Here is a 25,433-nt window from a genome sequence, read left to right as displayed (position 1 = left end):
ACAGGCTAATCAGCCTCACCTCAGAGTAAAGATCTGGCACCCTAAAGTTCTCATATGTGGGGCCATGGAAGTGTTTAGTGTAGAACCCCTGAAGTCCCTAGTGGGTATCGTCTGTGTGTGTGTGTGTTTTAGTACCACCATTCGCATGGGAGAGCTTTTCCCCTGGCGTGCTGTGGGCCCTGTCAAGCATGTAGTCCCGCTATCTCAGCCCCAGGGCCAGGCTAGAGGTGACGCGGCTGATCACAATGCCCTATGTCCATACTCAGGAGCACCATCATCCCAGAAGTGGACCTGTGACCCACTCAGGACCTGTCTGAGTCCTTCTTGAGATTAGACAGGCACCGAAAGAGAGACAGGCTCTTTTTGTCTTGGTTCATAAGCTAGGAACTGAGACTGGAGAAGTCGTCTTTTGTTCATGAAGGGAAAAAGCTTCTGTACAAATAAAGTTAAGCCAAAAAAAGAAGCCAGTTCCAGAAAGGCAGAGAAACAGTATGATGACTTTGTTAGAAACCCTGGAAACAGGATATGTTCAAAGTCCACTCCAGGTTTAGGCCTGTCAGTGATATGAGTCGATATTTTTAGTCCCTTATTTGCTTACTTATTTAAGCCAGCTTGAATTTGCATTTGGTTTCTTTCACAGAGAAGACTGTGACTCACACCTCGAATAGACCGTCTTTCTTTTTGCAAGGAGGAGGCCCGGAAGGATGTCTCACTGGGATCTCGGGGAGCACATGAGACAGCAGAGGCACCCAGGAAGAGGTGGGAGAGGTGGGTGAGCCCAGATGTGCAGGACTCACAGGGCTTCCAGCACAGCCAGCAGGGACCTTTATGTCCAGCTGCCCTACTGGGAAGTACAGCAATAAGTCATGGGCAAAAGTACATGTACCACAGTCACCTGGGAAGGAGGGGGTTGGGAACAAATTCTACATGGAGGAGCTCTCCTTGACATGTTGTTCCCATGCAGTGGTGAAGTAAGACCAATGAGAAGTACATCGTAATTCACTATAGCAAATGTTAACCATTTCTGGAAAAGGGAAGTCCTGCCAACTAACTACTGGTGCAGCTGTTAAGCTGGGTTGGTGGAGGCCTGTAGCTGCTGCAAGGTAAGAGACAGCTGCTGAGGGACTATGGAGAGAAGGGAGGGGCTGGTCCCGAGAAAGGCAAATGCTGACAGTAAATAGCAGCTCACTCCCAAGGCTTTGAGCAGACCAGGCTGGTGGGACAGGGTGAAATTTCGGAGACTTTTGTGAGAAGTAAGACTGCTTAGCTATAGAGGGATGAAGTAGGGTGTGGCTTGCCAGAGAAGTTTAACTCAGATTCAGCATGAAATTGGAAGCAGGAGAAGGCTTCTTCCACCACCTCATAGAATGAACTTAGTGTCCCCTGGCCCACAAGCTCACCTCTTATTTTCCCTTCAGGTGTTTGTGTTTTCAGGTTTCCTTCTACAGCATGAGGGCCCCTACTTCCCTTTCTGGATGCCCCTACACTTCAGTAACTCAATATGGAGGAGATTTCTCTGCTCCCAAACACCAGCAGGAAGAGAGAAACTGTGAAGGCAGTCGGTCTGCATCACAGTTGTTGTGGTCACCCCCGCACTGTGTCCCTGTCCACACCATGCCACCCATGATGGCGTGGCAGCCACTTTTCACCTGCAAGGACACCGATCGTAGGTAAATATTTATTTTCGAAAATTGCTTCCTAAAACAGGACATGATACGGGACTGGCTGGGTTTGAGCTCAAGCTGACTCATGAGGAAGCAAGACTAACATTTTCCTAGAGGGTGAACTCAAAATTCCACAAGCTCAGCCTCCCACCGTCTGAGCACAGTGCAAACTTTGCTATCCTCCTGAAAAGTTGGCTACAAGTTGAACAAAACCACATGTTCTTGAAGTTGTGAATGAACTGCAAGTTTCATAAAATGCAGGTTGGAGTATAAATCACCATTTTCACCTTGAAAAACAATTTCATATCTAGCAAAGTCAAGGTGAGAATATTTTTGTGTGCCATAATTCTGCACTCTAACTCTGCTCAAAATGAACATGTTCATGGCAGTTTTGGCTAAAGAAAGGGAAATGACTGAAGAGTCTGGAAATAGAAAAATGACTAAATAAATTATGATACAACCCTGGACTAAAAGTTATAAATAAATGAAGAACAACACCTGGCAACATGTGCAAATCTCACCCAAAAATGTCAAACAACTAAAACATCAAGTCACAAGAAAATGCCTAACGTTTGAGGGCATATATCTAAAGTTCAGAAGTACGATAAAATATATAAAGGATGTGCACATTAGTAAAACACAAGGGAATGATGAACAGAAACTTCAGGGTCCTGGTTACCGCTGCGGGGACAGGGAGCTGTGGTCCGGTAGATACATAAGAATGACAGACACATAGAGGAATCCTTACTATGTGCAGGGCATGTGCGGTGCACACCCGCTCACACACAAGATATTCTTACAAAGACTCACTTAACTGGGCTCCCTAATTATATACATGTAACTCCAGTTGTTCAGCCTTCTTGGTGCCACCTTTCCATCTGTAGGTATCTGGTGTGTGTGTAGAGGGGGAACATCCTCATTGAGCAGATATAACAAATCATTTTCTGTGGCAGCAGGTCCTAACAGAGTCTTCAGACTTCTAAGAGGCTATAGTAAACTGCTTATTTCCAATTTTGTTTGCTAAAAGAAATTTACTGTTCTCCAAACAAAAGTCTTGAATAAGACTGTTCAGTGGAAGAATATAGAAAATGCTGAGACTGAATTTGTCCAAAGAATGTTCTTGCAATGCAAGGATCAAGGATAATTCTGCTTCTGCTACACTAATATATTGGAGTGAGACATTTTTACTGAATTCTACTTCTACAATGAATTCATTGTTGATGTCTCTATTACAGATTCTCTATGGTAAATGTTACAGTTGTAAGGCAAGTCTCTCTCCACACAATCATCTTTCACATCTTGCTTTCTCCCTCCCAGTGGAGCAGCTACACTGTAAGAGACACTGTCCCAGGGCGTGGGACATGGTGAGCAGTGTAGACACAGCTACTGCCTGTACCATGCTTAGCCGTGTGCAAGACAAAAGCATCATTAGAAATGAAGCACCTATTTAGTGCACTTATTATAACAGTAAATAAAACAAAGAACACAATTTATGATGGATTTAATGTGATTTTTCTTCCTACTCTTTTTTTTTTTTGAAATTGTTATAATTCCATTCAAGTAAAAGTCTGGATTGCTAAAGTCTTAGTTACTTTTCTTGTTGCTGAGACAAACTACCCAGTACCCAAAGTTAAAGGAAGAAAGGTTTATTTGGCTCACAGTGTGTAGAGGCTTCAGTCCATAAACAGCTGGCTCCAAGGCAGGGTGGCACGGCAGAGGGGCATCATGGAGCAGAAGACAAGCAGCAGCCATAAGAGCCAGCAAAAGCATCTTTCTGTCCTTTATATCTTATCCAGGCTACCACTCTTAGGGCAGGCAGCACTCACACCCTTAATCCCAGCAGCACACACCCTAGATCCAGCCACCTCTGAAAAAGCCCCACCTATGACGGCCTGAGGCTTTGGGGAAACATCTAGACACAAGCGATAGCAGGTTATTTGAGTATTTACCATGTGAGTTCCCCATAGCATGAATGACTGCAAAGAAAAGTCGTACACTGAGTTATTAATGGAAGTCCATAGCTCTACCCGTGCCAGCAATTGTCTTTGCCTGTCCAAGCTCTTATTGCTTTTGCCTTGTATGATCTGATGCTTTATACAAATATGATGAAACTATGAAGTAAAATTAGAAACGTTACTTTGAATGTGGGATTTAATGTAACTAATGAAATTAATGTTGATCCAGTCTCATAAAGAAATGAGGATGTCATAGAATTACAATCGTGTAAAACATGAAGAAAACTGTAAGAAAGTGATTATTTGGAGATGAATTATTAATAATAGTTATGTGTAGTATTATTCAGAAACCTGGTAGGCACTCAATATATTTTCAGAAATAACTCTTTATGATCATTCCCTGAATGACAAAAATAAAGACAACCATGCTCTGTCCTTTTTAATTTTAATTTAATTTTATTTTATTTTGTACCAGGGATTGAACTCGGGTCCTTGTGCTTGCGCAGCAGGCAGTGAAACCAGCTCTGTCCTTTAAAAAAAAAAAAAAAAAAATGATACCAAAAGAGTCAAGTTGCTCTACTCTTTATTCAATAAATTACAGCACATTTGAAATTATAATTTAAATCTCATTAAACATAAGATAGCCCAGTTATTTTTAGAATTTTAAGTTTTACATGTCAAGCAAATGTGTAGTCCTAACTTTATTTATCATTAGGCATAATAGATTTTTCTCCTTATTTTAAGAGAGTTTAGCTTAAGATCCTGCCATGACCGGCTGTATTGGGTAACAAGGATTTCCCACATGGGAATTCTACTTTAAACACAGATCTAAAAAGCCTCACTGATGTTTCTGAGCCCTCTTTTCCCAGTGAATTTCTGATTCTGTTTTGGAAGTTGCAGTTAGCAGACTTAGCTGTCATCCTAAGACCCTTCAAGTATTTAATCTTTCATCTTGAACAGGATGGCTTTTGACTCTAAACATTGCCCTTGAGAGCAGAGCAATCACAGTAATGCATCTCTGTGGCAGGGTAGAAAAATGATTCCCCAGTGATGTCCCTGCTCTTCTCCTGAGAACTGGTGGCTGTTACTTTACAGGGTAAATGGAACTTTGGAGATATGTTGGGCGTTAAGGCTCTTGAAATCCGCGATTATCCTGGATTATCCTCATGGCCCCCAGGAAATCCCACAGATGCTCTTGCAAGGGAAGGAGGAGTGGAACGTGGTGGATACATCCATGCTGAGGACAGAAGCAGCCTCAGAGCCCGGAGGCTGGGTGTGGGTTCTGTAGACAGAACAAGGGTTGTGGACCCAGGGACCTGGACAAACTCTAGAAGCAGAAAAGCAGAAAAAAACCCAAATCCTCTCCTGCAGCCTCCAGATGATGCGAAGTCCAGGTACCTAATTTAGACTTCTGAACTCCAGAATTTAGAAGGATAAATTTGTCTCCCTTTAAGCTACTGATTCTGTGGCAGTTCATCACAAAAGCAGTAGGAAACTGAGAACAGCTTAGGAATTCTGTTTTCTCCTTGGCACACATCTCCCGGTTTCAGGAGGAGCTGGGCGAGACAAGAAGAGAAGTTTCCCCTCTCTACCCCATCCTCTGGTCAAAGTCCCTCACTCCACCAGACTCACGCCCAGCTGGGCTCTGGGTCCAGGCTGCTCCTGTTCACAGTGATTCGGGCCCATTCCGAGCACGATGGGGTGGAAATAATTACGCTAGTCCCAGGACTCTGATGGCACACATGATCCCCGCTTAGATTTCCACCAGTGCTGACTCTTTCTGCCTTGAATTACGGCTGATTATACCATTTTTCCCTTCTCTTTCCTCTGTTATTCATAATATGTTCATCTTCATCATCATTGCCATCCTGAAACTGAAAAGAGTGAAGATTTCCAGCACGCTGTGATGTTTCACTTTAACAACCGCAGGAGGAGGATGTGATGTTATCTCCATTGATGGAGACACTTTGGAGACATGGAGAGGTTAAGAAACTTTCTCGAGGTCATGCAGTAGGAGGTGGCAGCCCAGGGTTCAGCTTCAGTCCAACTGCCTTTTCACCAGTGTTCCTGCTTTGCTTCCCCAGGTAGGATTTTCATGGAGAGGGTGCTGAGTGGCACATGAAACCCAAAGACATCTAGGCTCGCATACTTACACACCTACTGCCAAACACTGCTAGACAAAAGAGTTCCGGACACACAATAACGCCTATGTAACAATTTGTTTTTTATCCAAACTTGTGGCAAACTAAAAAAGAATAAAAAAAGCATCCACACAAATTGCCCCTGGTTGGGCTGGGGATTTAGCTCAGTGGTTCCACGAAAGGTCCCGAGTTCGATCCCGATACCAAAAAAAAACACCAACAAAGAACAAATTGCCCTTGGTCTTTTCAGAGCTAAATTAAAATTATCGAATTGTTGTAGGAAAGTAAGTTATTGGGAGGAGCACATGTGTTTTTGAAGTTGCTTTTTGATCAGAGCTCAACCACAGAGTCTACAGGTGGAGTGGGCAGCTGTATTTTCCTTAACAGCTTAAATGCTTTCCAACTGTCCTTCACAGTAACTAAACAAAAGGGGCATTGCTGCCAAAGGCCCATGGGAAAGAGATAGCCTTTCATGAGAACAGACAGCATTTGCACCATTTCTTACATGAACACTTTTGCTAAATTTGAGACAAATGCTGAAAACAGGTCAGGCTGGCCCGGCTGGCCAACTGTGTAAAGTCTTTTGCTGCTTAGTGAAGTGGACAATGTTGATTTTGATTCTCCATACACTCACGGCACCAGAAACTATAGCCTGATAGGATGAAGCTGGGCTCAAAAAGCAGTGAAGTAGGGTTGATGCTGCTTGTCCATGGAAAGAAAGTGCTGCCTCCCACGTGAGCCACGATGCACTGAAATAAACATAAGTACACCCTACTAATTCAGTGATGTGAGAACCAGGAATAGTGGAATTACCTAGATAATGACAGGATGTGTATAAGCCTGATGATTTGATAAAGAAAAATTAATATTTCATACATTAGATCCTATTAAAAAAAGATGGCTATAAATTTAAATTTTAATGCCTTTATTAGACATAATTGTTCAATCAAATGACAATCACACTGATATAGGCCTCTACATTTTCTTCTTCATAACTATTAGAATGACTCAATCAGGCTTAATTATTTGAGAAGTTCCAAATATTTTTTCTAAAATATGATAATTTTGACTAATTATAAATAAAATTATTCACATCTTCTAATTTAGTTTAATTCATTGGATGCACATTGTGCCAAATGGAAAGTTGTCAGTTTTATGTCTATCTATACAAGTTACTAGAACTATCTATAAAGGTTACTAAAACTGCTTCCATATGAGTAGGAAGTCTTCTCCTACTGATGAAGTGAAGTCATGAGAGAAGTCCAAGCCGCCAGTCCTCTTCATTTACAGAGTAGCAGGTTGGATTTCATGGACCCTTAAAGAGCAAGCCAGTTGTGTCCTCTGTCTTTATCCAAAGTCAAAACATGCACCTAAGGCCGGGGTGCTTCACCCCATCCTCTCCAAGGTCCTGCAGAGCTTCTCAGTCCGGCCCTCCTCCCCCACAGTTCCTGCAAGCTACTCTTTCTGAAAAGTCGGGGAGCTTTTTTCATGCCCCACTGCTCAGCCCAGTCTGTGGGAGGTGTGGAGGGACAGAGGAATTTGGCTGGGGGAATTGAAACATACAAAAAAAACAACCACCACAAACGCAACACAATAACAACATTAAGAACGCAAATGATCTCTTGATTTGGCTGAAGAACAGGCAGAGCTTGGTTTGTAAACCAGGGCTTAGTAATTTTCCAACACCCTCTGGGTCTACTCCTACTACAAGATCGGCACTAAAAGGTATTTCTAACTCCAAAGCTCACTTCTGGTGTTTGGATTTTCAGATGCGCAGCTGACCCTCTTATCTCAGCTGACATGGTTAAAAGTGAGAATGGATGGATCCCGTGCAGGGAAGGCCCGTGACATCAAACCCAACCCTCGCCCTCAAAGTGGAATAATCCGTACTCTCCAAAGGAGTCTCTGATGGTGATTTGATCCGGACCTCACGGATCCACACTTTGGCTTTTTATCTGTTGTGTCCTCATTTCTCAAACTTGGAAATTTCCATGCAAACAGAGCTGCAGAAGGAAAAAAAATGTGTTCCAGTTTGCCAGTAGAAATACAATGCAAGACACATGAGTAATCATGTATCTTCCAGGAGCTGTGCATTAGAACTGTAATAAGAAACAGGTGCTGTTTTAAAAATACATTTAATTTAGCCCAGTATGTCACAAAAATACTATAAGTTGAACAAGTACGTGTGTACAGTGTGTGTGTGTGTGTGTGTGTGTGTGTGTATAAGCCTCTGTTCTCCTGTAGTAACCTCTGGAAAGACAACTTTAGGCCACTGGATTTTGAAGAGGCGACTAACAAATGACACCACTCTGGACTTCACTCCCGGCTCTGCTCTGCCACTTACTAGGTAGCCAACATGGTACAAAATATTAATTGCTTGCAATTGGAACTATGTTGTTTCAAATGTGTACCTAGAAGCTGTAGATGTGCATCAGAGGTGGGGCTTTTGGAGAGGAAAGGTTCTTCCACCTGGCTCCAAGCTTTCCATTCTGCTTCAGCCAGAGAAAATCTTTATCAGATTTAGATAACCTTCGTTTTGAGGAAAAAGATTCATACTTAAAATTAATTTGCAGTTTACTCTAATAGGCAGTGTAGGACTAAACTGTATGCCTAATTATGAAAAACGATTTATGTGTTAGGGCTATGTTGTTTTATGACGTAGGGCACTGGGAGACTTGGTCACTTCCGGAAAGGTCATTACTTACTTTGGAAATGAGGGGAACATGTTACACTATCATGGATGTGGCGAAGCAAGTCCTGCACACATCATACCGGTGAATTTCCTGTCGGACCCTCTGTGTTCCACAAGCCAGAACACTGACAATCTTATACTCTGCTTATCCGGTGGAGATGCCCAGGTGCGCACAGGCAGCCCCACAGTGGTGTCAGGAAGGGAGGCCCTGTCCTGAGAGCTCCAAACACAGAGTGGGTTGGGAGAGGGCCGCCCTCTGGGAGGGCCCGCACAGTCTCAACCAGATGAAGTGCGCTTCGTAACATTTCAGGTCATGTGAAACCCAAGGAAATAAAAGAAACCACGACAAACACAAAAGCAACCAGTTATTGGTTAAGGAAAAACTCCTCAGGGATCAGGCCAGTGGAGTTGTGAAATCTAAAATTCTTGCTATAAATGCATTTCAACTGCTAAAACAGGGTTTTGAAAAGCAAGTAAAAAAGAATATTTCTCAAACTAAGTTGAAACATGAAATCATCTCTTTTGGTTTTGGCTACATTAAAATGACAGAAGTGTCCTAAAATTGGTACATTTTTCTGTCATTCTTGTTTTCCCTTATCGATATCAAGGTCAAAAACTGGGAAGTTTTAACTATAAAGATGAGTATGACACTTGTTTTAAGACATTTCATCCAAAACCTGTATCATTAACAACGCATGAACTCTGATTATGATTTTGTAGGTACTCAAGAGCTGGGCGTGTGGGATGCATTTATAATCTCAGCACCCTGGGAGGCTGAAGCAGGAGGGTGGCAAGCTCAATGTCAACCTGTTTTAAAAACAGTAACTAAAAAGAAGGCTGGGATGTGGCTCAGTACAAAGGCCCTCAGTTCAATCCTCAGTACAGCCAAATAAATATTCTTTATAACAATGACAGCAAAACTTATGGAGGGCTTAACACATGCCATACTCCCTTAGAAGTGCTGAACATGCACTGTGGACTTATTTAAGACCAACAACAACCACTAAGGTTAGTAATCTGACTATCTGATCCCTACTTTTCTCAGATGATAAAAAGGAAGCCGAGCAAGGTCAAGCAGTTACCAAGAGAGTAGCCAAGACTTGAAGCCAGGCCGGGCAGCAGAGCCTAGGGCTGTTACATCATTTCCTCCTCTCTACACAGTGACCACGGTGACATCTGGGAGGTGATGACATCATTCCGCAGACTCACCACACGGCCACTGGGGCTGACTCTGCAGACATAAAAAGTTTGCCAAAATGTACAGAACTTGCCTTAAGTAGCTTCCGATCTCATGGGCATTAAGAAGTCATAAATGGCTCCAAGGCGAGACGTAACGGGTAGCTTTTAAAAAAACTAAATGGATGCACCTTGAGATCATAATGTTGTGAAATAAATCAGACACACAGCTTAAATATGCATGCTTTCTCTCATATAAGAAACTCAAATTATAAACAAAGAACACAATAAAATACAGACACCAGGAAGCAGGGGGACAGATCTTTCTCAAGGGGGAAAGTGACCAAGAGGTGGAAGGAGGGCAGGCAGGTGGCCAGGGGAAGGGTCCGTCAGCACCCAAGGCGGCGTGTTGTGCTGTGAGGCTGTCTGCAGACCGGAGGCAGAAGGCCTGGGCTGGAAACCTTCATCAGCGCAGCTCAAACTAATTCACCTCTCTGCGCCTGCAGATCGACCTCCCGTTACTGCCCGCATCAGGAAGAGCACTGAGCAGGACTGAACGGGGTCACGGGTTCCAGTCACTTTGCAGAGGGATTCTGAGAGGAAGTGGGTTCTGGAACCCACAGGAGCTTTAGGGACTCAAAGAACAGAGAGTGGGCATCTGAGGGGCTCAGGTTAGTCACCTGCTCAGTGACAGGGGACAAGGACTGGGCAGGCCTGAGCCTGTAGCCAGAGAAGTGAGAAGAACCAGCAAACCTACAGGGCTCTGAAGCTCCCAAAAGAGCAGGTGGAAGAATGGATGGCAGCAGAATCCAAGAGAGACACCAGGAACAAACTACTGATCAGCACAGTGACACCAGCACATGGGATCCCAGGCACGTCATACACAGCTTGAAGGAGAGTGCTTTACGGAGAGCCCAGAGATGTACGAGTGCTGGCTGAATGTGGTGTCCAGGAGCGGAGGAGTAAGGAAGCAGCTGGGGTGATTAGAAGCTTTCAGCGGGTGGGGAGGGAGAAAGAGCCACTGCAAGCACTGGGAGAACAGCACAGTGAGTCAGTGCGCGTGGAGATGAGGGATGCGCACCCTTCCGAGTGGCTAAGAAGTTCCCAACCGATGGACTTCAAGATGATGGGGCTTGGTAGTCACATCAGTCAGCTTCCTGTCACTGTAGCAACATCTGAGATACTAAACTTGTAAAGAGAAATTGTAGGTTTCGGCCAGTTTTGGAGATTCTCGTCCATGAGTGGAGTCCCACAGTCCGGGGTCTGTGGGGAGGGACAGGAGTACAGTGGATGCCCATCCAAAGCAACGGACTTCGCCAGCCAGGCAGCAAGCAGAGGGAGGGGAAGGGAAGGTTCCCACAATCCCCTGTGAGGTCACAACCCTGCGACTGCTCACCAGGCCCCACTGTCTCCCACAGGGCCATGCTGGGAGCCCCGTCTTTGGCAGTGGGCTGCAGGTGCCTTTCAACACCCAGACCATGGCGCTGGCTGACATGGCAGAGCGAGGGCGCAGCTGCTTCCTGGGGAGAGGGGTGCAAGATGTGGCCTGGAGCATACTGAGCTGGCGCAGGTGACAAACCCTCCGAAGGGGAGGTGAAGTCAGTGGTTCAAAACGGGCACCTCATGTTTGCACGAGAAAACTTGGGGCTGAGAAAACTGAAGCTCCTGAACTAGGTAAAATGGCGAAGAGAGCCTTGTGAAAGAAGAAATGAAGGTATGATGGATGGTTACTTACACGGCAGGGCAAACTGGGCGAAGCCAACAGGTTTGTAAAATTTTAAAAATTTAAATTTATTAGGATTCATTAGTAACACAATTACACAGAATAAAGTTCAGGAATTCGTCAATGATGGTCACCAATATGTGCTTCCTTGTGGCTTTTTAAACCTTATTTCTCATTCAAATTTATTCGTATTACAGCTAAATTTCATACAGAGCTCACAATGCGGATCTGACAGGTCTTCCTCCGCTAAAATGAATGAACGAGTATCTTTCATGAAAGGCACATAAAGAATCTAAACTAACACATTTAAAGAATTTGGTAATTTTGAATTTCTTCACATTACAAAAAAGAAAAAAGCCCCCAAGCAAACAGCTGTGAATGTAGTGTATGATTACCCACACACACAAATACACATACACCAACAAATATACTTTAACAAAGGGGTGACTAAACTTGTAAACTACTTACCAGTGATGCTTACTAAAAGAATGTTTTTCAGGACGAGTAGAAAAAGGGAAATAGAGTGAGGAACACTGATCATTTTGTTAAAAGAAGATCACAGAGACAAGGTAAATAATCAAAAGTCACATGATTCTGTCAAAGTTGAGTAAGTAGCTGACATGTAACACTTATTTGCACATACGAACAATCACTGACTCTGGTAAGTACTATTACTCATTTTCTAAGTATAATTGTCCATTTAATTCTCAAAAATAATAGAATAATTTAAAAGAAAGAATATAAATTCAAGCAAAGTTGAATATCTAAGGGAAAAATTTTAACATAATGTAATAATTAAGTTTGAAACTAGTTACATATATGAATTTAAAGCTTGCATAACATCGGCAAGAGAGTATTCAAAGATCTTTCTTGGTATCTTCCAAACAAGAAACTATCATGTATGCTAAGTACAAGGGATTTCCCAAAGGAAATACACAAATGAATGTCTCAAAATTCATTTTGCTAAAAATTATTGTACCCACAAAAATGCTTCCAACATCTACCCAAACTAAGTTACAAATAAAAATGTAGTTTTTTAAAGTGTATAAAAGTAATCTGGCATCACCTTTAAGGCAATGCACAAATACCTTCTGGATACTAAAATTCAAAGTGAAAACAAACCAAATACAAATTAAATGCCTGTAAGACAGAATATTCTCAAAAATCTGAAATTTTAGTTTTTCAAACCAAATCTAATGTAGAATCCAGAGCAGCACGCACTCTTTAAAGAAAAATTAAAATGCATATAACTTTACATTGATCCCAAGGAAGATACACTCATCCTCTTTAAGAACATTTCAATAAAACATTAAATTTAAAGACCAAATCATGTATTAAAATAGTCTGTTCAATGTTTGTACAAATAACATTTTTATCAATATAAGTATACATACAATTCATGATAAGAGCTGTGACATTTCCTAATGTTAACCACTGTACCTAACAATTTATAGGACATGAACTTAAATAAAGCTTTTTAAAACTGGCAAACACAGCAATAGACTCATCCAGTACAGCATACTTAACATTAAATGTAATTTCCAAAGCTATCACACCGGAGTTGTAAGCCGCCGCGCCTAAAACCTAGAAGTCATGTGGAAAACTGAAGTCATAAATACACTATCCGCACAGGTGCATATTTACATGGACACAGCCACCACCCGTTCCCTGGAGCCCAGCCACAGCACGGGCCTTCCCCTCCTCACGCGAGGACCGCCCTTCGAACTGAAGAACAGCTCTTCTGTGAGCTTTAGCTAAAGAAACAGGACAGAGCAGCTTTGCTGGGGTTCCGGGTGCTTGGGCCACATGCTACATTCGTGTCACTGCAAGACTCTAGTCTAGAGAGATCCATAGATAACTACTCATTTGGTTTGAAAATGCACTGTACCATGACTGCAAGACTTAGAAGAGACCACAGTCTTTTAGGTTATTTTTTATGATGACGTCGGTCACGGCATCGAACACGAACTGCACATTCTTAGTATCGGTGGCACATGTGAAGTGGGTGTATATTTCCTTTGTGTCTTTTCTCTTATTCAGGTCCTCAAACTGACACTGAATATATGCAGCTGCCTCTTCATATGTGTTTGATCCTGAGGTGTGAAAAAAGAAGAAAATGTAAGGGAAAGAGTTCAAATACATACACGATGAGCAAAACAGACCTTGCAATACTGAAGTCAGTTTCATGCATATAAAAAACATGGCGTCCATAGCTGTGTTCTTCCGCCACCGTGAGAGAAGTGATTTCCTCTCCATGCACATGAGGCTGCACCTTGTCTTAAAATTTAAACATTCCTTTGTATGGGTTCCCGTGTGTACCTGGGTGTGACGATTCCTGCCTACGTCTCCACCTGTCAGGGCTCCTCTGTTCCTTCCCTCCCAGCACACACACCCCAGCGCTCAGCTCCTGACAGCCGCGAAGCTGGCCGCAGGTCCCCGCCCCATCCCAGAGGTGGACCAGGAGCACTGGAGGAATGTTGGCCAGCATTCTGATTTCTTGCCAGTTTACACATTAATTGGCATATCCCACTCCTCCTTTTTTCAGAAACTGTACAGGGGTCTGCAGTGTGGGTGTGGGTGGAGGCTCGGAGCTCACACAAAGCCCGAGACATGTTCCTGCTTTTGCCTTGACTCAAGAGCTCCCCAGAACACACACAGTTCAGAAACTCTCCGCTCTTCTCTCAAGACAATCTCGCAGACTCCCACCTGCCACCCAGTTTCCGGGTGAGAACTATTACGGAGAATGTCAACAGCAACACCGCCTTCGCTTTAGGAAACGACCTAAAAAGTTCATCAACGATAGCTGGCTGATAAACCCATTTTCCACAGTGAGCAGCCACTCGGAAGGGAGCAAGCCTGCTGCTACGCTACACGCAGGAACTCGGGGGAGTCTCATTAACTCTCTGCTGAACAAAAGAAGCCAGCGACCGAACACCAACCGATGTTTGAAAAACAACCTAAAGGAACTGAGTGAAGAGAAAGTTAAGAGAATGACTATTCTGCATGTGTCTGGGGCAGGGGGAGCGTGTGATGAGCTAAGATCCTGAGAATGCATTCAGCTCACCTTCACACTGAGATACATCCCCAGCCCTTTAAAAAAATATATTTTTGATGCAGAGTCTCGCTAAGTTGCCCAGGTTGGACTCAAAATTTGCCGTCCTCCTGCCTCAGCCTCCCGGAGTGCTAAGATTGCAGACATGCACCGCCTTCACCTAGCCAGAATGTTTGACTTCTTGACCTGAGTCATGGATGGTTCTTCTGCACTTTTCACTCTGTGTGTTCACTTTCGAAAATTCAGTGAGTCATACTTTTTCAGGGTTTGTGCATGCGTGTCCATGTATGTCTAGGCAAATACGTACATAATGTTGTCACGAAATATATCAATGTGTGTAACATATGAAACATTTAAGGGAAACGTCCATCGGAGGCCTGTTTACCACCCTCTCTGCAGTGGCCATGCAGAGCTACCTGGCCAGCTTGCTTGGTCCTCTGCTGGCCAGCACCACCTCCAGGGCTCTCTCTGCGCCCCCTCCCCGCCCCGTGTTTCTCTGAGCGGAGCGGCTTCTCGCAGGCTCCGACCTGCACCCCACAGCCTCCTCCCTGTGCACAAACCCTGCGCGTCTCCCTGCCTTAGACTCCCCACTCTGCAGATGCTCAGGGAGCTTTGCTACGCTGCTCCCCAGGGCCCCGGCCTGTCCTCCAGCACCAGGTCTCCAGTCTACGCAGCAGCCGCCCTTCAAGTCCTCTCCTCCTCTCTGCGGCACAGGGCGCCCCAGGCAGTGCCAGGGACAAGGCCCCGGGTGTTGTCCTGAAGAGCTGCAGCAGCCTGAAGGAGGACAGGACTCCTGACGCAAGCACAAGCCACAGCCCTTGCATGAGTCTGTACCTCACTCTTAGGTGGCCGCAAATCATTTCAATAAAGCGGAACAGGGTTGGGGCTCCGAAGTGCTGAAGTAATGAAGTGTTTTGTTGGCCCACAGAAGCTGATGCAACCCCTAATGAAAAATATGTTTGAGAAAACCGCTTGCACCAGGTGCAGGGCGCACCGCACTGTTCCTTCCAGGTAGCTAAATTACTGCGCCCCAGGCTCCCGGGACAGTAAACAGCCTAAGGAGCTCATTCCTTGGGCTCATTTTAAGTCTTAAGGAGAGAACAGCAAAGTGCGTGCGTGTGCGTGTGCATGTGTGTGTGTGTGTGTGTGTGTGTGTGTGAGAGAGAGAGAGAGAGAGATGGAACTGTCCTGAACAAAGATAAGTATAAAGGAAACTAGGTTCAAGATTAGAGGACTAGGAAGTTGATTACATAACCACAAGAGAAAGAGAAGAGATTTGAGGGGAAAAAATAAGCTGAGTTTGATTGAGTATCAGGTGAGAAAAGCGCACATGTTCAAGAAGCAGCAGCTGCTAATGCAAACCAGAGGCTTGGGGAGAACCTGAACAGGATTTAACAGCGAGACAAAAAATGATTAGGGTTAGGACCGGCGAGGTCTGGGATGGTGGCCACACACAGCACCGAGAAGAACAGGACTGGGACATCGCAGACAGAGCTGGCAGGGAAGCCCGGAGGGAGCGAGGCCGAAACTCCCCAGGATTCTTCTGCGGGGAACCAGCGCTGAGGCCGAAGCGGGAAGCAGTGATCAACATGAAGGACATGCGGTGTGGATTTTAAGTCATATCTTAACACTGGGGTCCTGAAGGAATTATGTAATACTCTCTCAGTGCAAAGATTCTGGAACACGCTGCGCACGGTAAGCAAGGGAAGGCCTACCGAGAACATTCCTGCTTGCTCTGCAGTCCCCAGGGCTACATTAGCTGTGGATTTGTCTGGAGCCATGGGTGTTATGAATTGGTACCTAGTGCCCACTTCCCTGTAAAAACTGGCACAAAGAAAATGCCAGATTCAAGGAAAGGGAAACAGAGCCATCTCGACTGCAGAGAACTCCAATTTGGAAACTGAATTATAAATGGTCTTATTCCTAATAAGCACTAAAAATGCCGCTGAGTAGAGAAACTTCGGATTCTGGGACTTTCGAAAAGGAAGCAGCAGTTTTAAGTGAGACACTTTACGAAACCGAGTAGGTGCTGCATCCTGAGCATAGCAATGGTCAGCGAGCAGCCCTTCCTCACCTTCAGGCTCCAGTGAGGACTTGGTTCAGGGAGCGTGGCCCTGGCCTCGTTGGAGAGGCCCCGTGTGCCGACCCCACAGGACAGGCCAGGGCGGTCACCACATGTAGAAATTAGCTCAGCAGGGCTGAGGAACGCAGTTTATAATGGAAGAGTTCCTGATACTTCCTTCTATGGTAAAGAGAAGGATGGGGCAAGAGTAAATGACTAACTGACGTCTCCCGAATATCTAGATTTAGGGCCATATATACCCGTGGTGGTGTGCGCCCTGCCTATTTAAGGAATGTAATTCTCATTGCTGAAGGAAAATCTTACCCAGGAGCCCAATGTATGAAACATGGAAAGTGAGTTACTGCACTTTAATGAGGGACGAGCTTCATGGGAGTCAGGCGTGTGTGTGTGTGTGTGTGTGTGTGTGTGTATGTGCAGGCGTGTGTGTGTGTGTGTGGTGTGCACGGGTGTGTGCAGGCGTGTGCGTGCAGGCGTGTGCTTGTGTGAGAGAGGAGAAGCCACTCCCCCGTAGTCACACGGAGAAGCAGCCCGGAGCTGCTCCATGCAACCACACAGGACTCGCCCCAGGGCTTCAGCCCAGGGCTTCAGCCCAGGGCTTGACTTTGCCGATAGGGCACAGAATTCTAGATAAACTATCTGCCCTGCTCAACATCAGAGCTCGAAGTCAAAAAGCCAGGGCTGCACTGCAAGTCCGCTTTCCTCACTCCAGAGCATTTTCCAGAGCAGTGAAGGTGAAGCCCCAGGATCTGTCTTCACCTCGCAGTTTGGATTTCCCGTGACACCCAGCGATGCTCTGGAGGAGCAGCAGCCTCGAGGACCCCTCTCCTTTCTCCTTCCTGGCAGCCTGTCTCTTGTTACTCTGCCTTTGAGACTGGACAGTGAGCGGGGCAAACCTTGTTGATTGTGCAGCACAACTCACCAGGCCTGGGATCCGCCGACTGATGAACAAACCAGTATTTTAACCTTTGAAGACTGGAGCAGCCCCTGAAATTATCAGCAGCCTTTCCATGAAATGGACGTGCTCAGCCATAAAGAGCAGGTCCATTTCATGGAAAGGCTGCTGGTAACAGCTAAATGGATGCATACTGAGGCCACACTCTTAAGTGAAATAAATAGGACACGCATGTGTAAATACCGAATAGTTTCTCTGAAACTGAAAGTGTAAATAAGGATTAAAATGATTAAAAGGAATAACTGATAATGTGAAATAGGAAGCAAAGGTCCAAAGGGGTAGGAGTAGTGGGAGGGGAAGGGGAAAGGAAAGAAGGGAAAGGAAAAATGATGAGAAATGGAAAAAATGGAAACAAAGTCTTTGTAAATAGGGAAGGGTGGAGGGGGTGAAGGGAGGGCTAGGAATGGGGAAAAAATAAGAACCAAGATGCATTATGTCCAGGTACAAGCACCCAATGATAAATGCAAATGTAATTGTGTACCTAAAATGCACCAATAAAAGAATTTAAGGAAAAAAAAAAAAAGAAATGGACGAGCTATTTTCCACAAACTCATCCACACCTGAACAAATGACTTGTGCTCAAAGGCAGGTTGACAGATATCTCCAAAAAGTGTAAGAATTACTAAGCCAAGAGCGTGAAACCAACAACTGAAATCTTGCTGGAGGGAACGTTTTGCTTAGAAACGCGTGACTCCGTGACTTGCTAAGTTATTCAAAGGAAGTCACATACCTGCATATTCTGGATAGCAGATAGTGAGGGGGCTCTTTTTGATTTTTTCTTCGAAGAGATCCTTCTTGTTTAGAAAAAGTATAATAGACGTATCCGTAAACCATTTGTTGTTACATATGCTGTCGAACAGTTTCATGCTTTCATGCATTCGATTCTGTAATGAAAAACAACATCAGATTTTCGCTGACAGCCAGGACACTGTAGGATTATTTTAAAAACAACCAATGTGGCAAAGACAGCAGAGGTTAGTCGCCTGAAAAATAGGTGCTGTCTGTCAAAGGTCCGATTCTGCCCCTGGAGAACAAGCACAGCCTTGACCTGAGGTGAGAGGAGTGTCTCCTCATCACGCACGGCTGTTTGCATTCAGTGTCCCTCACCTGTCACCCACTGTGCCGCTGGGACTTCCGGCCATAGGAAGGTGCAGTGCAGGGGTGTCCAAGTGCGGACATTTGGTCAGGTAGGTTTTCACTGAGAGAGGAGGAGGCTTGACGGATTAATAAGTGCAACTGAACAGGCTGAAATCCAGTTAGGCCAATGCTGAGAGAGGCGGCTTTGATTGCTGTTCCCTGCCCTCTCAGGACCTGTGTTCCACAAGGGCAATGCACTATTTCCTTCCGGAGAAAGGAGAAAGGGGGGGAATGTCTGTGGGCTCTTGCCCCGCACAAAGGGCAGCACAGATGCATGTGCCTCATTAAAAATACAAAACCAATGTTTCTCCTTAGATTTTCTATTTTGTATTGAAGTTAATTTAAAATGACAGAATTTTAAAGTTCTATTTAGAAATATTTTCCCCAGGAAAACCTTAATGGTACAGGGAAACGCACGTGAAAATGAGCCTCCGGGGGCACAGCGTGCCACGTAGGGAAGGTGACTGGGCTGGCAGCACGAAGGGTGCAGACCATGAGCCCTGGCCTGCCACAGACTGGGCCCTCTTCCTCGCTCTGCGGACGGCAGACGACGCACACACATGCACGCATGGTGAGGCACTCGGGAGCGGGCCCAGACCGCTCTCCACCGTTCCCTTGTCCCCAAGATGGTCCTGTGCTTCCTCGCCCGCTTCCCTTCACTTATGCACAAAGGCTGTAAGAAAGCGGGAACTTTCAAATATTTCAGGCAGGGGCAGGGGCGCGAATTCCTCAAGAGGTTTTCTCAGAAAGCTCCTGGCCAGCCCCAGGTCTCCATGCCCTGTGCCCCGCCCTTCCCATCCCTCCCACTTGCCATTTCTTCATCTTCAGCCAGAACCAGGTCGTAGTCACTCAGGGCCACACAGAAGATGATGGCAGTCACACCCTCGAAGCAGTGGATCCACTTCTTCCGCTCGGACCTCTGCCCGCCCACGTCAAACATCCTGCGAGAGGAAAAAGCAGGAGCTGAGACCACAGCGCATGCTCCACCACTCTCAGGACCTCCGCGGGGGTAGGAAAACAGGCCCCAGAGAGCTGGGGAGACACTGCATGGGGAGAAGGGACAAGAGGGCTCCACGTGGGAGGAAAGCAATGTCGGGCTGGGTCTCTCCAAGTGGGGAGGGCTGCTGGTTTCTGTAATTGTCAACTCTAAGGTGGGTTTCTCTGAAACAAACAAACCAAGAACATCCTCCAGAAGCGAGGTATTCATTAGCATCTGAGAACTCTCAGGGCAGTGCAGCAAACACGGACAGCTGCACTGCGTGTGAGTAGATGAAGCTCCACATGGCACCTGGGAATGCCGAGATCATAGGATGCATTCAGCAGGACAGTGCAGTCCTGGGACCCTAGGGCTCCCTTCTTCCTACTACAAAACAAGCTCTCTCAGAAGCAGCAACCAAGACTTTGGTGTAAAGGAAAAACATAGCAATGAGAACAGGCAGGCCACCCAAATCAAAGTCAAATAGGGCAAAAGGCTCTACATGAGGAGGGAAAACCATGGGAATGGAAAAATGAGGACTGAATCGTGAAATAAGCAGTGGCTCTACTGAATGGCACTGAAATTTAGAGTGAAAAAAAACCCACCCTTTTATACAAGAGCGAACCACTGGCGTTACTGAAGGAGGTAGTAACACCATCAACAAAATAGCAACCGTGGCCTTTTCCTCTTTTTACTGGCATGAGTTTATAAAGTTAAGGAAAAGTTTAAATTTGCACAGACTACATTATGCAACCTAGAAATAACCACTTACATAATGGAAACACTAGGAGAACTGGTACATTTTTAAAGGCTTCATTTATCTAGACAATGCACTAATTAAAGTCCCTATTTAATTCCCAAGCAAAAAACATTTTCCCTGCAGACCAGTATTGGCCTATAAACTAAACCGGAGTACATCAACTTGTATCGTTACTTTTATCATCATTTAAGCTGCCTTCATTCTGCTTTAGCTGGAAACTGCTATTAAAGAACGTTAGAGAACCAAAATGACCCTTCCACATAAGAAACTGAAATGGGTAAGATACAACACAAAAAAGGGCACAATACGAATTGGATAAGATGGAAACAGCAGTAAGAGAGCTCAAAGAAGAACAGAGCAAAAGACAATGTTGGTGACTTGTAAAACTGCCTAGGAACACAATCTGAAGACAACCTGACCAACGGAACTTATCCGGGTAACTTCTGTGAGACCTAAAATGTCACATATCCCGTGTGCACCCAACACAGATAACAACCCGCCCCACACCCCACCTTTTCTCTTGTGATGGTTACTTCTGTAGCCAACTTGGCTAGACCAGGGCACACTCTTCTAGAGGTGCCACTGGGAAGGTGTCTTTGAGATGTGGTCCACACTAAAATGCATCCTGTAATCCCTGTACTCTGGGAGGCTGAGACAGGAGGATAGCAAATGCAAGCCTAGCTGGGGCAACTCAGCGAGACCCTGTCTCAAAATAAAACTTTATTTAAAAAAAAAGCTAGAGATGCAGATCAGTGTGGAGGCCCTAGATTCAATGCCTACTGCCTCTATTAAAAAAAAAGAAAAGATGATTCTGGTATGAGTCATGTATAGAATGTAGGTATATGAATGTTAAATATGCTTTAATTGAGGTCTTCAAAGGAAACATGTTACCATACAGCACAGGAGAGGCAATTCATGCTATAACGTGGTCACAACAGGCTGAACTGTGCTCTGACTTGTAAGCCCCGTGAACTTGGGCACATTTAGCTGGAGAGACTTTCAAGCCAAGTGTGGAAAGGAGCAGCCTTCTTCCTGACACTGATAGTAAAATGAGGGTGGGAAGGTAAACTGAGGAATGAACCAGTAAGTGAAAAGGACCATTTCACACACAGGCACAGACACACACACACACACACACACACACACACACACACACACGAGGAAGAATGACACAGCTACAAGCCAAGAGCGCTGCGAATGGCCAGCAGCGAGGGAGCTGGGCAGGGGCAGGAAGTGGTTCCACAGCGCCGCCAGTGGGCACCGCTTGGCACCAGGGTGACTGCAGTCTGACCTTCAGATGGGGAGAGAAGGTCTCTGCTTGGCCACGCACACAGCAGGCAGGGTTCACAGTGGCCGGAAGACCTGCATTCTCTTAGGGTGTGCATGTGGGTACGTATTTTCCAGTAAATTCCACTCGGCTCTATAGCAATTATCATCTCCGAGATACTACATGTGTATTTCATCTCCACACAGAGAGGAAGACCTAGTCCCTCTCTGAGCAGACGAGTACTTCGTGAGTATTTACTGACCAACTGAACTGGGCGCAAATCGAATCAAATTCAATGGTTAGGTTCATTGCTGACCTTATGGGGAGATTTGACTCGGTTCTCGACCAATTCGGTTTGCACCCAGAACTGTGGAAAGAATTAAGTTTGTGAAGCGAGGCACCAGTGTAATTGATAATCAAGTATTTTGACCACAGAAAAAAGTTTTCAACTTATTTTCTAAATTTAACTATGAATGAATGGGGGCCCTTCATATATGGTCATAAACAAAGAACTTTTAGTCTAAACCCATGGTTTTCAGATTTCAGGTGAATCAGAATCGACAGGTGGGAGATGTTGATTGTACAGGTGTGGAGACAGTATTTCTGAGAATCAGCTAACCCACAAGACCATGCTTGGCAGAAGTATGGATCCTGAAGATGATTCTGAGCACATAACTGCAATCTCAGCCCTCTGAGAGCCTGGGGCAAGAGGACTGCAAGGAGAAGTCCAGCCTGAGAAATTTAGTGAGTTAGGAAGACGAGCGAGACAGAGAGAGACAAAGAGAGAGAGAAAGAGAGGGAGAGAGAGAGAGATTTTCATTGTTTCATATATCATAATTAAAATTTTTTAAATTATTAAATATACTGTTCTTTAAAACCTGGACTTCTATTTAAAAAAAGAAATACACTGTATGCTCTTTCTAAGGAAAAGCTGAGACTTTGAGCAGCATCAATCAGGGGATGAGCCTGGTCCCATGGGTGCTGTCTGAGGTGGGGAAGGGAACCCAGGGCACCCTAGGGGTGATGGCTCAACCTGAGAGCCTAAAACAGGACTGAGCATGACACACCCCGCTCAGCATACAGGGACACCCAACTCTGCACAGGACACTGCGCTCCAAATCCACCACCCACTTACACTGCTAGGAAAGGGACAGAAAACTGTCCTATGCACACCTTATAACAGAAGAGATCCTTTATGTCTGGCAACAAGTCCTGTAGATCCTAGCCATGGATGCCTGTTCACAAGGATGTAGCAGGAATTCTTAAATGCTAACAAATGCCTTGTCACCACATTTTGAATTTGTTACTACTAGGGGTACCAAAAAGGTGAAACCTGTTTTGCTCAGCAGTTAAAGTCAAAGATTTCTGACATGAAATGCACACGGATCTGCCAAACGAGGACACCCTGATGTGGCCCCTGCAGAATCACCCATGCACATCTCCATAGAAAAGCCACAAGGGACCGTTTGTGGTAATGACGGGCAATGGAGCGCAGTTCCAATGAGACAAAGCTTATCTGAAGATCTGGACAAACCTGTGTTTATCTCTTAAGTCAGCAAATCAAAACTGGGACTAAACACATCCAGTGAGGCTGCCCTTCCTCCAGCAGTCTGAGGAGGGTAAAATGAAGGACTGCTCAGAAGGGCTTGCTGCTGTCCACACGGCAACTCTGACAAAGGAGGGCCACATCCACGGGGCAGTGAGACGGATGTGTGGCAGTGAAGCTGTCAGAGGGTCTCCCGTCACCACTGAGGGGAATTTCACAGTCAGATCGCTTCTGGTACTAATAACTGATTCAACATCTGCCACTGCCATGGGCCACCATTCATAAAGATTTTCACCTTTACCACTTCTGTTTTAAATGGGCAGTAACTCGGTCATCTTCAAGCATCCAATGATGGGAAAGAACATGTAGTGTCTGTGTTAGGATGGGAAGGGAGTCTGTCCAACCGCTGCACAGGGCCGGGCTCCTTCCTTGCTAACCACCTCCAGGCACTTGCTGTCTGACCATACTAGCCACACAGAAGCCATCACCTGCACCGAACAACGTAAGCATTCTTTAGAACATGGTCTTTAAAACAAGGTGAACACAACCGTCTCAAAACAGAGCTCAAGCTGCACTAGGTTTTAAAAAGTGCATTTTCCATCTCATTATAACAGTGAATTAACTGCCTTTAAAGATAACTATGAACCAGTCCCCAGATCAGCGATATTGCATGGCCATTTAATATTCTAGAACTGTAAGCCCACTAAAGGAAGATAAGCGATTCAGTAAGCCAATACCAACAGCAAACTTCCGGTCGACTGAGAGTCTATAAAAATGAGGAAAATAAATTAACAGCACACGCAAAAGCCATACATGCATTAAAGCAAAAAGTTAGTACTTCCAGATGAACTGACTGTGAACTATATCTTCATTTAAGAAACCAGGGCAATGTTTTGTTTTTTGCAGGGGGTAGGGATAGTGAACTGAAATTGAACTTTTTTCCTCTGGAAAATTCAAGTTACATAAATCACTGATAAGTCACTGCCAATGGTGTAACAAAAGTATTGGAACTAAAATGTTTTCAGAAACAGTAAGAGATGTAGTTGTGCATTTCTAAGAGAGCTTTCAATTTGTAATAGTGAGCTTTCTTTAGGAAGTGAACTTACTAATCAAGGGTTTCCAGAGATTCTACTTTATTATGATTACCATTTTGCAGAACACTGGAGTTAACTGAAGCAGTCTTGACTGATATTTCACATAAAAGCCTTATTTAGAATGATTATCTCGAATAGTAACATCTTAAACTATAGTGATAAAATAGTTCCAGTAACATGGGATATACTCCATTTGCAACCCAAGTACAAATAAATTCATCTTTGACAGAGATTTAACAATTTGTTGTTGCTTTTCTTTTTCTAATTTCATTTTTTCTGCTGCTATGGAAATACAGCAGGATGATCGGTAAGCGTATGTGTACATATTCATGTAAAGTCAAACTCTACAAAAAGAATAAAGACCTCCACTAAACATAATTGGAAAAAACACATTGTGAATAGATAACAAATGACCTATCTCACCCCTCATAGTTATTTTTAAAAAGGCAACCTTAGAAAAACACAGAATATAAAAATTATGAAAATTTTCATAAAGAATAAAATATACCTTAAATACCTTTTTAAATCCAATTTTCTGTAGCAACAAGCAGAGTCCCTTGAACTCAAGTCTAGCTAACTATAAGGCCCTGCGGGTACAGACAGCCCTGACTATAGCTTACACCCAGCTGCAGCCCTAGCCTTCCTCTAAACTGCCTCTACCGTGTTGGGGTGAAAGCACGAAAAGCAACTCCTACCTGTTAAACCAAAAACAGAAACAAAACAAAACCCCCGTAAGGGTGCAGCGCATTTAACCCTGGTGTCTGTTCTTTTTCCCTCTGGTCATATTTATGTGGTGTGAAGTGGGTCCTGCCCCACAGGGCTCTGCTCGGGTCCCGTCTGCTGGACTTGATGTGTGACTGGCACTGATGCAGGGGAGTTTCCAAGCAGTATGAACATGGAGAAAGCAGCAGTTGATTAAAAAAGAATAATAAACTTCTGCCAACCCCTTCATGTAGCTTCAAAATATGGAAAGAGATAACATGAAGAAGGATAAATAGAACTACCTTTAATTTTTAAATCAGTGTATTTTGAAGATCAAGTACCACTGGGATTTCTCCAAAGACAGAAGCTTCGTTTCAGTAGGAAATCCTGCGATGTCACTCACCCCGCATATTTATGTATTTACATGAGAGACCCTTCCCCTTGACTTGACTGCTACCATCTCAGCTAGAAGGAGGTGGGTGAGAACAAATACCAGAGAACACACTGTGGTAA

At 44.7% G+C, this 25,433-nt stretch overlaps 1 protein-coding gene and 1 long non-coding RNA gene across 5 annotated transcripts in view; one reads left to right on the top strand and one right to left on the bottom strand.

Moving 5' to 3' along the window:
- Nucleotides 1-309: 309 nt before the first annotated feature.
- LOC110348088 (uncharacterized) lies at nucleotides 310-9,850 on the top strand. 3 transcript variants are annotated; one of them, XR_015449411.1, is made up of 5 exons: nucleotides 364-768; nucleotides 965-1,103; nucleotides 1,419-1,670; nucleotides 5,502-5,703; nucleotides 7,530-9,847. It is a non-coding gene; the product is annotated as an uncharacterized LOC110348088 (long non-coding RNA). The 3 variants fall into 3 exon arrangements; XR_015449410.1 differs by having other exon boundaries at nucleotides 310-759; nucleotides 1,419-5,703; nucleotides 7,530-9,850; XR_002393056.2 differs by having other exon boundaries at nucleotides 311-768; nucleotides 1,419-5,703; nucleotides 7,530-9,850.
- Nucleotides 9,851-11,394: 1,544 nt separating this feature from the next.
- Nucleotides 11,395-25,433, bottom strand: part of Gnai1 (G protein subunit alpha i1) — a 79,046-nt gene continuing 65,007 nt past the window's right edge. For both annotated transcript variants that reach the window (XM_004839749.4, XM_021253984.2), the window contains exons 6-8: nucleotides 19,387-19,516; nucleotides 18,169-18,322; nucleotides 11,395-13,444 (exon numbers count right to left, since the gene is read on the bottom strand). In XM_004839749.4, coding sequence (XP_004839806.1) covers nucleotides 13,254-13,444; nucleotides 18,169-18,322; nucleotides 19,387-19,516 — 475 coding nt within the window. In that variant the 3' untranslated portion in view covers nucleotides 11,395-13,253. The remainder of the gene's footprint in view (nucleotides 13,445-18,168; nucleotides 18,323-19,386; nucleotides 19,517-25,433) is intronic.

The sequence above is a fragment of the Heterocephalus glaber genome, unplaced genomic scaffold (genome assembly GCF_053883595.1).
Source record: "Heterocephalus glaber isolate CG9 unplaced genomic scaffold, H.glaber_assembly_v1.0 deba00000676, whole genome shotgun sequence".
NCBI classification, from domain to species: Eukaryota; Metazoa; Chordata; class Mammalia; order Rodentia; family Bathyergidae; genus Heterocephalus; species Heterocephalus glaber.
The sequence above is the reverse complement of the archived record's forward strand: the minus strand, read 5'-3'. Positions and strand labels throughout refer to the sequence as shown.